This window comes from Passer domesticus, chromosome 3 (genome assembly GCF_036417665.1).
Source record: "Passer domesticus isolate bPasDom1 chromosome 3, bPasDom1.hap1, whole genome shotgun sequence".
Lineage (NCBI taxonomy): Eukaryota > Metazoa > Chordata > Aves > Passeriformes > Passeridae > Passer > Passer domesticus.
Window position 1 is genome coordinate 110537410 of NC_087476.1, and position 12753 is coordinate 110550162.

Below are 12753 nucleotides of genomic sequence, written 5' to 3' on the forward strand. Positions count from 1 at the left end.
AGTGAAAAAGACAACCAGTCAGGAAGAGCTGGCCTCCAGACCCAAGATGGCCAACACAGACAAGCCTGGGAAGCTCAGCTGAGACCCTAGCAGCACACAGCAAGGCAAGGCTTGTCTTCATGAGCGCTGCTCAGGGCAGGGAAGAGCATGCACAGGGAACATGACTAACAGCAGCTGTGAATAGTTTCCACTCTCCATTACTTCATGTTCTGCAAGGTTAGGTAAGGGGGTAGATGTAGATGACAGATATAAATACAGATTTTTTTTTCAGGAATAAATAAACCAGAGCAGCAGTTTGCTGCAGCCTTTCACAAAGCAATGAGCAACCACAGGAAGATGGAAGGCAAAGCTGCTGCCCCTAAAAGTTGACTTAAGTTTCCAATACCATAGGGCATGGTCTGAGGCCAGCCACCAGTACAAAACCAGCATCTCCAGGCTCAGCTGATAGCCATGAACTGGAAGGTTGACCATCCCAACCCACTTTCACAGTAAAAACAAAGCCAGTATGTTTGGAAAGCATTTTCAAACTTTATTTACAACTGTCACAGTGACAAAAATGTAGTTTGAAAAAAATGCTAGCTTCTCCCTGAGGCTCAAAAAAGAATTACAGAAATATAGAATGTATATCATACAACAGGAGTTTTACTGGAGTGCTTTGTTCTTTAGATACGTTCAACAACAAATAGAAATATACACAATACTTCCAAAAAAAGGATGCAGACAGAAATATGCAAGTCTTTAGGGCAGACAGCAGGTCTGAAGTCCAAGAATTGCCATCTCACTGCTGCCCACATGGTAATATCTTTGATATAGAGCTTTGACTTGGTGGTACAGATGGTAGAGACCAATAGAGAGTAACACTTAGAAATAAGACAACTGGCTGGTATGCAGGTGTACAAGCTCACTCCAGTAAGACAGCAAGACTAGAACAAGTGTTACAGACACAACAGCTGAATCCATCACTAGAGAAAATGGTATCACCACATCATGGCTGTTCAGTGATCAACCATCCAACAAGGTGGGCAGGGAGAGTGTCTGACTGGGTCTGCGGGGCTGGACCAGAGGCCAGCTGCAGTGTAGGAACACTGAATTTCTCCTGCTTTGTGCTAACTCATCTCCAAACGCAGATCTGTCCAAAAATAGTTACACAGCTGATAAATTATTGCCATTATGTTGAAACACAAGCAAGACAAGACTAAAACAATCCTGCCAATACGTTAAAAGCAGTTCCCAAACCCCACCAGCGTTTAACTACTCATGAGGTATTAAAAATACAAATACACACATGTCCAAATAGATTTTAAAAATGGAACCAGTTATAAGCAAAGGGGGGTGGCATTGGGATTATTATGGAAGTTTGGTTAAGGCCTTGACATTTCTTTTTCTCTTCCATGACCCCAGATTTGGTTTAGGTGGTAACTGCTCTCATCCTATCCCAAGACTGACTGGCTCCCAAGCTGGTCCCCAAAACTGCAAGACCATCCCTTTCCAGGAAAGCAGCAGGTAACCTTGTCTGGCAGCAGACTGACCTTCTCCTTGAGAATATGGTGAAGAAAGGACAAACCCCAGACTTCACAAGTCAGTCTGCACTTCATTAAAACAACCATGAACATTTCACCCTCACTAAGAAGCAGGAATGCATCTTGTCTCAGGACACCCACGCTAATCCCTCTCCCAGCAGACCCCATCCTGCAAACCCCACTGGTGATCCACACTAGATCTGGTGTTTCGTCTTTGGATGACCCCCAGGTCTGGCAGCCCGCCCACAAGGCTCCCCACCAGCCTGTCCTGCACTGAGGAGGCCCTGCAGTGCAAAGCTGGAGGAGAATCCCCCCCACCCCTCTCAAGCCCATTGACCAGCAAGTTAAGAGACACAAAACCCTACAACTTCAAGGACACCAAGGCAAGGAGGCATAAATCTCCACCCTTAGGCTTGGGGCACTGTACAAGATGAGACCACCCACAACATCCTCAGCAAATAGGAGAGAAAAATCTGAGGTGTTCAAACCTACATGAGCTCTTGCTGCAGACAGAAGCACCTTTTTACATCCAACACACACCACCTCATGCTCACCGCCTGCAAGATAAGCTAGGGCGTTGCAGGAGAGATGACAAGCAGCAGCCTAATGCTATCCTGCAAATACAGCTGCTCAGCATTGAAGAGTCTAAAGGCAAACAGGGGGAGAAAGTAACTTTGGGGAAAGTGGCTGGAAAACAGGCTCAACAGCGAGAGCAAGAAACCAGACTACTCCTATGGACGCTCACCTTACCCTAGGAGGTGCCGAACCAGGGAGAGCTACAGGCCCCTTGTCACTAGATCATTTAGCCATGCTTCGCTATGGACACCCTTCCACCCCCCAACACACAAAATGGAAGCTGTAAGAAAGGCAAATCTGAGATATTTTGGCTCTGTTGTCATGCTTTTAGCCGGAGGCAGCTCCCAGCCAAACGCTGCCACCTCCAACTGTCCTCCCCCTTCCCGAGCTCCCCCCTCCAGCAGTCCTCGTGTGGTCACCCTCTGCCATGTGCTTGGAATTTCACTGCTGCCTCCGCCTCGGAAAAATACAGATAATGATCTCGAGAACAGCAAACATTTCTCTGCGTTACTTCCTTCCTTCCTCAGGAGGTCTGGTGACACCGAGGGCTTCAGTTCTCGATACAGAGAATACAAAAAAACTAAGATCTCGCAGGTGCAAAATTGAACTTGTCTTATTAAAAAGACTTTCAAAGAAAGTGTGGCTCTTCCTTCAGAAGGGTGCAGTCCCTTGCCTTTCCTCAGATGCCCATTTATTGCTCCTTGTTGTCCTTCTTTGCGTCTTCACAGTTTTCTTCCTCCTCCTCCTCGTCCTCCTCCTGCACGAGGAACTCTTCGGGCGGCCATCTCAGCTCCCCGCTCTCCACGTCGCCCTCCGTGGGCTCCACCACGATGGAGGGCAGGCGGTCCTTCAGCTTACAGTAACGATCAAAGTCTGAGGGGTCGGGGAAGATCTGAAAGAGCCAAGCAACAGTCTGTGAGAGGGGCTGCACTCACACACTTCTCAGCCAAAAACCCAGCTCGAGTCATTTAGGTCTCCAGGGCAGACTAGTCTGGACACAGAGTCAACCACTGAGTGATGGGAATACTCTTGAACTTGTCAATAACCTTTTCAAGTCTCCAAGAAATGGAAATGAGCACTGCCCAAGAGGCTCCCGAAGCACGCGCTTGCTTGGATAGTGCTCAGCAAATAGGTACCTGCCCTTTTGGATATTTATCCAAATGCCTTGTCACCCCCCACCCCTGCTTTTGCATTAATGCTCTTCAGTTTGCACACAGAGCTCTCTCCATCAGAGAATCTGAGATCTCATTTCCTGCTGCTGGTCAGGCTGCACACCAGAACAGTTCTCCAGGCTCTGCTGCTGGGAGGCAGGAGGCTCATGGCAACCCAGGGCTAGCACAGCCCAGACCCCTGCAGCAAGGGCCTGTGTCTGGTATCACTCCAGGGCCACGGTGCCAGCCTGAAATAGCTCAGCTGCATTTTAGAGATAATTCTGGCAGCATTCTGCACACTACAGCTACCACACATCAGCAGTGAAACTCAGCAGGACACTCATTTTATGGAAGGGCTGGGGACTAGACTGTATTTCTTCAGGAAAGGGGTACTTGTGGCATAGCCAGCCGTCATGCACTGTATTTCTCATGCAGTGGACTCAAGGTGCACTTTACCCATTCCCTCCCACCCACTGCTTGCCACATGGATGCACAAGCTTGTGCAGTGCAGCAGCACCAGGACCCATGCTCACTGGTAGTGCCAGTGATGCACACTTTGATCCTACTGGGAACTCAGGCAAAGTGTGAGTAAAGGGAAAAAAAAACTGCTGGTGGAGTGTTAGCAGCAGCTTTGCATGACCAGATTGCAATATGAACAGAAAAGACTGTGTTACTTGTGGGTAACTTGCTGGGGGAACACCTTCAAACCCCAGCTCATCCAGAAGGAAACTGGATGGGTGATAAAAATTTATCACTGCTGGGTGATAAAATCCACTTGCTACATCAGACCTCCTGGTTAGTAGCCAGAAGATTAAACAACCACCACCTGCTATTTCAAACAATTTTATCAGTGTCCATTTCACATTAGAGTTGCATTTAAACACCCCAAAGAGGAAAATGACAAAGTGCATTTTCCCCTTGAGGTTGTAGGCCAGGTGAGAAGTCATGTGGCTGTACTTTTCTTTGAAAATCATCTGCATTCAAGTGAGTTACATACAAGAGCATCCTTGCAGGGAGCAGCACTGCCAGCCTTGGCCTCAGTCTGAGAGCAAGATCTCATCTGCTTTGATCTTTGTGGTTCCAGTAACAAAAGCAGGCTCCCCATCCAGGAGCCCTGAGCATTAACCATGAAGCTTCATTCTCCTTGTGCCAATCATGTGGGTACCCACCACCTTGGGAAGCCCTGGCCACAAAAAGTGAAACAACATCCTATCAGCTCCTTCTTCAGCCTAGCCACTATTAGCTACAGCATCACCTCCTTGGCAATACTCAGTCCTCTACTGTTCAGCCTCATTTTTCCTTCACACCCAAAGCTTTGTGGCAATCAGACTGGAAAAGCTTTTGGGCTGCTACCTAACACAAATTCAGGCAAGGGAACAAAGAAATGCACAAATCAGGGGCTGTTTGCACGTGATCATCTGGTCCTGGGGACAGTGGTGTAAGACTCCAGCTCCCACCATCCACATTTTTCAGGTGCACAAGAGCAGCTGAGGTCCTTTGAACACAGCCACATCAACCTGGGCACTGCAGTGTGAGCTACTTGCAATCAGTCACTCTCAGCACCAGTGAGACAGCAACTGTTTTCTTGGGAGCTTTGTGGCTTCTGCTTGGCCAAACAAAATCAGTTTCAGGCACACAGTGCATTACTGAAAGTACAGTCAGTGGCTCTTAAGCATCAAGTTATCTAAACCCAGGATAGGGAAAAAAAATACTCTTGACATTACATGGTTTAGAAGGTTGCAATGGAAAAAAAAGTGTGGTTCAAGAGGTTACATAAGCTGATAATGTCATGAAAATAGCCTCCTATGGAAGAAAAATAGCAGTATAATAATCAAACTAACCTTTGGCTGCTATTATTTTAAGCACATTAGGTCAAATTGGAGCAATTTCTTTGAAAATAGCCTGCCAGATTTTTTTTCCAGAAACTAAGTAGCAGTCATTTCCTTACAAACAAATATCTGCAAAATGTGGCGTGCAGCTTTTTTAATAATAAAAAAAAAACCTAGCACAATCTTATCTCAAACAGCTGCAGGACAGGCTGAACCCAAGAAGGTCAGGATTTTTTCCACTAAGTCATGCTTTTTAATCGTTGAGGCAGCATGAAGGGAGATGTTGCAACTGCACTTTGAAGGGGCGTGGACAGTCAATGGAAAAAATACAGAAAGGCAGATTTCCTCCAGTGTGATGGGCAGGGTGACAGCAGGCCAAGCACAGGGGCCCAAGGAAAAAGGGGTTGAGACTAACTGTACATCTGGGGAAGCCAGGTGAGAAGGTTAACCCAACCAGTCTCCCCCCTCCTGTTTATAGAAAAAGATAAGCAAGCACCAGCTCTCTCTGTCCTGCCCCAGTAGGGCCATGCCACATTTGTTGGTTCCATAGGCCTTATCTGGTCCCACTCCAGATTTAGAGTGGAGGGAGAAAGAAACCTCCCTGGCTTACACAAAGCTCCACACTGGGAACTGCAGCAGCTCAGCTCTGACCTGGGAGCTCTGCACTCTCTGGCACAGCAGCCAGGACAGCAACACCTGCCTCCAAAGCCTTTCTCTGCTCATATTGTCCTGCCCAGGGCTGTGGGAGGAAGGCTCTGCACCTCCCACCCCACCAAGAGGGCAAGAGCCATGGGTCAGCTTCTCCCTTTCAGGCATGACAGGGAGCCTCCTTGCACTCAGCTGAGGCAGACGCCTTCCCCTGGCAGACCTGGTCACTTGATGGGGGACAAGTGACAAGCAAGTGGTTGTGATGGCTGCCTAAAAGCAAACTTACAGCAATTCAGAGGCATCTTCCACCCCTTCCCTTGCATGATACAGCACAAGGGTCTGCAACTGCTTCCACACACAGCCTCCCCTGTAGCTGAGCCCCAAATCCTGGCCATGGAGAGACACATCCAACACCTCTAGATCCACAGAGGACATGGATGTTGCTTCTTACACTGCTCAACACAGCTTCTAGCTAACAGCAAGACTGGTTTTTACAGGCCCCTCTGGATTCACGTCTGGGAACCGCTCTCCTCATGAACGTATCCAGATCACACACAAATCAACCAAACTCTTGCCTTGCAGCTGGAAAGGGCAGGGAAAAGCAGAACTTGAAACAAAAGCTTGAAATGATTTTAGGATGATCATGTTTGCCTCTGTTTCAGATGATCTAGCTCTACTATCCTCAGATGAAGTCTTGGCAACAAGAACGGAAAGTTTTCATTGCCCTGGGGAGGCTCATAGCCTCTCTCAGCATTCACAAGGATGGAGAAACACCAAAAGCAGGAGAGATGTCAGGCAATTAAGAAGATTAGCTCAGCACTACCATAATCCAAGTGACACTTGTAAATTCAAAACAACTTCCACATGTGTGCTCCATACCAACACCCATAGTTAAAATGCCTGTCTCCCCTCCCATGGGGCTGAAAACTATTTAAATTGTATTACAGGGAGACTAAAGCAATGACATCTTTCTAAATTACGTTACTCGTTTGGGGGAAAAGCTTTGCTTGACTGTGGTCAAGACTGCAAAAGTCTGCTACAAGACTGCAAAGTCCATACTGGGAGAAATCCCACTTCAGGTACAGGATGCACCCCTGATGGACACAGCACTCATCCTCCTTGGACTGAAGGGCTGAATTTTGTGCATCTTTAGCAATATCAATATTTCAAATCCCAAATCAGCATTGAAGTTCTGAAAACAAAACTTTAGTGCCACTGAGAAGCACGGCAAGCTCATGTCAGGAAGTGCTTCAGTCATCTCCCAGTGTCCTCTCTGGAGGACTTCTCCAGCCACAATGCATACATTTACTCATAGCAGTCATGACTCAAGAATGAGCTCCAAGTATGTACACAGCAGCTGTGACTCAGGTTGATGAGCCACAACAAGTCCCCAGCCACAGAAATACTGCCCTGTCTCAGGGCATGATGTCAGGGAAACTTCCTACATCTAACCATTTTCCCTCAGAGTAACAAAGCATCAAAGTAGGGAGGAAAAAACATGCTCCAAGGTGTTGCTGCTGTCCTCACTTTAGATTTCAGTGGAACACTTGTGCACATCATAGCTGCCAACATGATTGCTTTTTTATCTGTTTACCCCAATATCCTGCTTCTGTCTTCACTGAGGTCCCAGACCCTGGAATACCCACTGCCTATCAATCTTGTCCTAGCAGCCATGCTTGCTATCACCACCTTTTCGCAGCCTGGTCTCAAAACCTTCCACAGCAGCAAGCAGCACCTCTGAAGGACTTCCCCTGCACAAATCGAAGCTGCACAGACATGAAGCACCAGACAAGAAAACAGTTACAGAAGAAGTTGAATTTCCATTGAGCCAACAGCCCTTGGGCCAGTAACATCTTGGTGGTCCAGCTTAAATGGAGGGATCCAGCAGACACAGTTCAAGCCCCTCAACTCCCTGGGAAAGCCAGTGCTTCCCCAGGGCTGGTGAAGAGGTGTTGCACTCACCAGAAATGACTTCTCCAACTCAAGCTTTTGGCACAGCCACCGGATAGAGCCTTAAGCCTATTTACCCAGATTCAGGCACTCTGACGTGATTGCCAGCGAGCTGTGGCTGTGATTAACCTACACAGATCCCAGCATGATGCGATCATGACTTAAAGAGCTCAAGCTCCCCATGACAACCAAACCTCAGCTGAGGGCACGAGGCAAGCTCAGCCTCTGCAGGCCAGTCTCCTACATGGGAGCCTGAAGGACCAGCGAGGCACCTGCCAGCCAGCCTGCAGCAGAGCAGCACACTCAACTCAGGACACTGCCTCTGCTCAGAACACACACTTTGGGCATTAAGGCGTTTTCAGTTGTGCTCAGACCCCGCTCCACTTCCAAGAAGCAAGGTAGGATTCCAGTCAAGGCACTGTTTTGACAACAGCTCCACGAAATGATTAATTCAGCCTCGGTTTCAGCGGCATTGTTCGTGCTGCTGGGAGACAGCACAGAGGACAAGCTGGCAGAGTGCTGATGAGGCTCTTCAAAGAACGGGTATTTCTGGGGCTGGGAAACAGCAAACAGTGCATTAGCTCTGGCTGGCAGCAGAAACAGCCTGGCTTGCTGGACACGGCCAGGCAGGAAGTGCATGAAGCCCTCCACAGCCACATCTGTTTGTAGCAGGGGCAACTTGAGCCATCAGCTGCATTTCAATGAGTTTTTTGTTTAGTAAGTCCCATGGGAATTATGGGACATCTATTAAAGATCCAGAAATAGCTTCTCACTGCAGGCACAAGACCCAGCATGACATCATCTCTTCAGTCACATCTTCTGTTTTGTCTATGCTGCCCTGTTCTGAGACTCATGCCCCAAATTCACCATTCACTTCTGCTCAGGCCCTTGGAATCTGTTGGCTGAACCATCTTCAGGGGGATCAGAAAGCAGCTTGCTGTCACAAATACAGTAATAAAAGCTGTCTTACAGAGGATGATTTTAAAACGAGGATGCTAGCTTACAAGCATTTTGCATATTAACTGGAAAAAAGGCAATCCTATGATGAGAAAACATCTTTGCCTTAAGCCTATGGAAGCAACTCAGTTAATACTGGTATTCCTTCTGCAGTCTGAGTTTTCACACTACTGAGCAGTGACGATCAGCCCAGCAAAGGGCACAGTGCTTTACCAGGGAGGAGAGTGCAGACCTTCAGCTGATGTCTAGGACAGACAGACACCCCAGCGGGTGGAAGATGCAGAAGAAAAAAAATCAACAACCCAAGCTCCCTTCATAACCACTGAGACAGAGAGGAGCCAAGAAGTTCAGTGAACTCCACAAGACAGAGGAATCAGATTGCTGAAGTTTATACTCAGGGTATGATCTTGCTTCTTCAGTTTACTTCCAAGTAAAAGAAAAAAAAGACTTTCATCTGCCTGGCTCTGGTGGCAGAAACAGCCCTCAGTCTCACAGGCAGCATCCTACCGACCAACTCCCAGGCAGTCCCTGCTCTACATAGCTTTAAGGGGGAAATTTTGAACCCCAGTTTGAGGTAATTTCTGTAGTAAAATAAATTAAAGTTCTACTGAAGGAACAGGACAAAATTTTGAAGCTAAAAGCTTGATTCTGGCTCCACTTTTTACTTTTTGCCTCTCATAGCCAGCCAAGGGCTGTTACACTGTGAGTGCCTGACTCTGCAGATGAGTGGAGGAAGATGCTGCAGCTTAGAACAACAAGCCTCAGTGTAGGAGCAGTCATGCTCCATTAGCCCTGTCTGGTTTTAAGTTATTGCACTACAGCTCTCAGACAAGCATACAATTTTCCATGTACCAAACTCTCTCCATCAGCAAGATGAGGCACAAAGTGCCAAAGTCTGAGGTAGAACAAAAAGTTCATGGTGCTATTTGCATCAGATTTGCCCTTGCTGGTCTCATCTGACTTTTCAACCCTCTAAGGATGCTTTGAACTTACCTTGACTTACACTGTGACATTCTCAGCCTAGCAGCCAGAGAAGGATGGCTGGATCCTGCTCCCCAATCCTCTTTACACTAACCTGATTTAGAGGTAGACCTCATAAACAGCCCACATACTAATGGTGCCATAAGGGCTTCCATTTCAACTCCTCTGCTCTTGTTGCCATCTCTCTTCATCACACCAAGGTGAAGTCCCTTGCAGGCATTTGAAAAAAAAAAAAAATTATCTACAACTAGACCACTAAAGAGAATAGATCTAGGATGCCCTGCACAGATATGAGTCGTCAGCCTTTATGACTCACATGTTCAGGTGATCCACTCAAAGCCAAACAGTCCTGTTCCCCAGTTGGCCAAAGCAGACTTTATCAAGGTCATTAGCACTTGGGGAAGAACCTCACTGAGGCAATCATTAGAACAATCAGGGCACCTAGATTCTGCCTCTCCCTGGGAATTTGGATGGGTAAATAGAGGCATTTGACCTGAGTGGGTTAAGCCTCTTCATGAGGTGACCCATAAAGACAATCCATGCAGGTTACTTTGATTGCTGCAGATTTAACAACTGTCATTGCCTCTGCACTCTGTCTGTGAGAGGAAAGAGAGGCTGTATGCTCCCCACTAGCTCAAGTACTGAAGCACAGCTATAAACCAAACAACTTGCATTATCCAGAGCCAGAATCCTGACTAAAAGAAGGAATGCATCCCCTTTTCCTCCGCATAGCTATGCCTTCTGCTGGAGGCCTCAGTGGCAGCCCAAAGTTCAGTCGATTTCATGCTCCAGTGCACTGCTGCTGCTGCCTTGTAGTTCCCTTTTCAGACACAAATATGCAAACATTCGGCACCTCATCTGAATGCACACTCGGAGCAAATGCCTCGGTGCAGATTGTGTAACATCTGCAAAGGACAAAGCCTGCATCTGGATGTGCCGGTAAGAGTCACCCGACACACAGAGCAGATGCAAGTCATCTGCCAGCATTCAGCATCTGTGTCAGATCTCATCAACGAGCCTCCTGGAAGTGAGCTGGGAAGCTAACGTGCCTAACTTGTGCTTTGATTAACTACAGGCTAGGAAATGAAAGGGATATTAAGACTAAACCTAGCTGCAGACCACTTCTTCATTGATCTTGAGATTAATAGCTAACTACATTGTTCAGAAGTTTCACAATGAATGCAACTTGTGCCTCCAGGTACTGATATCTCCAGTAACATTTCATGACTCACTTAGGCTGTGTCTGGCCTCACTGTATTTTACAGAGGACTGTTAACCCTCTCAAATGGGCATATCTGTCAGGAAGACCAAGAATTAGATCAAAAAAATGTGGATGCCATACAAACAGCCTCCTCCTGCCCTCAGCAGATCAGCTGAATGCTGTGTTACAAAGATCTCAAGAGCCCTCTCAGCCCAGTGAGTGGCATGAATCCTTCCTTAGCCCATCTCCCACTGAGCCCCGGGAATGCTGAATGAGCGGGGGCTCGGTCACTTCAAAACAAGCAAATCCTCTGCCAACCCGCACTGATAGCGAGTGATATTTTAGACAACCATCTCCTGCCAAGCAAACATTCCAGTCTGTTGACTAGTTCTCACTACTGCAAGACCTGCTATTAGGTCAAGCTATGGAAACGTACGTTAGACCAAGCTTACAGTCCAGCCCAGGCGATTCCACACGGGATTAGTGCCTCAACTGCCAGCAAAACACTTACCTGATACGACAGCCCATCCTTGCGGGGGCTTAGTCCGATCTCATCCATGGCTGGGGTGTTCATCATCACTTCAGTCATTTCAGCGGATCTCAGATAATCAGAGCTAGAGACAAAAGACAGCATTCCAGTGATCTGAGGGGCTCCGGCAGGACCGAGCACGATTCAAGCGGCGAAGCGAGCAGCACAGGCTGTAGGCAGTCTATTTCTGGTCCCTTCCTTCCTGCCCCCCCTTGGAAGGCAGCGGAAAAAGCTCAGTACCTCGTAAGCTGGAGCTACATCCAATGCCCTCGGAGCACCTCCCCGGCTCTCCCCCCAGGAGCCCAGCTCAAGCACACCCGGGGACGCTCCGGCAGCACCGCTTCGCTTTTAACTCCGCTTTTAACCCCGCTTCCTTCAGCTCTGCCCCGCGGCGAGGGGGGAAGTCAAAAACCGCAGTGAATAAAGTGCAAGCGCGGGGGTTTTGGTTTTTCTTTCAGTTTTTTTTTTTTTCTTTTTAATAATTTATTTCTCAAGCCGGCGCGCTTTAGATCCCACTGACTTATTTTACAACCTCGGGGACTCCCACGCCAGCGGAGCGCGCGGCGCCAATTCCAGCCCGGCTCTCAGAGCCTTAATGGCATTTCCAGCGCCACAAAGTGAAGCCAGCGAGCCCCCGCAGCTCGCCCGCAGCGGCTCACCCGTCCCGCAGCGGCACACCCGTCCCGCAGCGGCTCACCCGTCCCGCAGCGGCTCACCCGTCCCGCAGCGGCTCACCCGTCCCGCAGCGGCTCACCCGTCCCGCAGCGGCTCACCCGTCCCGCAGCGGCTCACCCGTCCCGCACCGCCCGCCGGGCCAACCGCCGCCACCGGCCGCCGTCCCGGGACCGCTCCCCGGCGGCCCCCGCCTTCTCCCGGGACACCGACCCGGCTGAAGGGGCTCAAGCGTCCCCCCGGCAGCACCCCGCGGCGGCAGAGCCGCCATGCTCCCGCCCGCCCCCCGCGGGAAGCGCCCACTCACCAGGGCAGGGGGCACAGTACAGACATGAAGTCTCAGCAGAGGCTGCCCCGGGCGGGGGGTGGCGGAAGGGGCACCCAGGCGCTGCGGGACGATGCGCGGCGCTGCCGGGGACTGACGGGGCTCTCTCACGCCTCGGCCGCCGCCTCCGCTCTGAGCCCCGCGCCCGCCGCCGCGCCGCCTTAAATGGCCCCGGGGGGCGTGGCCGCGCCCCAGCTCCGCCCACCCGCCTGACGTCAACTTTTTCATGAATGGTCTCGGCGCGCGCCGCCTGCGGGGGGAGGTGTGGAGGGGGGAGATGTCCGTCCGTCCGTCCGTCCGTCCCCCCGCGAGCGGGTGGCTGTGGCCACGGCCACCCCGTCCCGGGCGTCCCCGGCGTGCACAGGTGTGTGGCCGCTGTTTCGGCCCCGCTGCGGGCCGCGGAGGGACGCGCCG

General features: G+C 49.7%; 1 protein-coding gene across 2 annotated transcripts; it reads right to left on the reverse strand.

Annotated features, from left to right (window-relative positions):
• Window positions 1–508: 508 nt before the first annotated feature.
• On the reverse strand, window positions 509–12481 carry LBH (LBH regulator of WNT signaling pathway). 2 transcript variants are annotated; one of them, XM_064415111.1, is made up of 3 exons: window positions 12322–12481; window positions 11325–11427; window positions 509–2988 (listed from the first exon to the last, which is right to left on the reverse strand). In XM_064415111.1, the coding sequence occupies exons 1-3, from the start codon at window positions 12345–12347 to the stop codon at window positions 2788–2790; spliced, it is 330 nt and encodes a 109-aa protein (XP_064271181.1). In that variant the 5' UTR covers window positions 12348–12481; the 3' UTR covers window positions 509–2787. The 2 variants fall into 2 exon arrangements, with proteins under 2 accessions (XP_064271181.1, XP_064271182.1); XM_064415112.1 differs by lacking the exon at window positions 12322–12481 and adding an exon at window positions 12021–12096.
• Between the last annotated feature and the right edge of the window lie 272 nt (window positions 12482–12753).

Excerpts from the sequence above, each read along its gene's own strand:
- LBH (XM_064415111.1), bottom strand. The coding sequence starts at position 12,347 with ATGTCTGTACTGTGCCCCCTGCCCTG. Across the intron at positions 11,428-12,321 it reads GTACTGTGCCCCCTGCCCTG|CTCTGATTATCTGAGATCCG; the intron begins GTGAGTGGGCGC and ends TTTTGTCTCTAG. Across the intron at positions 2,989-11,324 it reads AGGATGGGCTGTCGTATCAG|ATCTTCCCCGACCCCTCAGA; the intron begins GTAAGTGTTTTG and ends TGGCTCTTTCAG.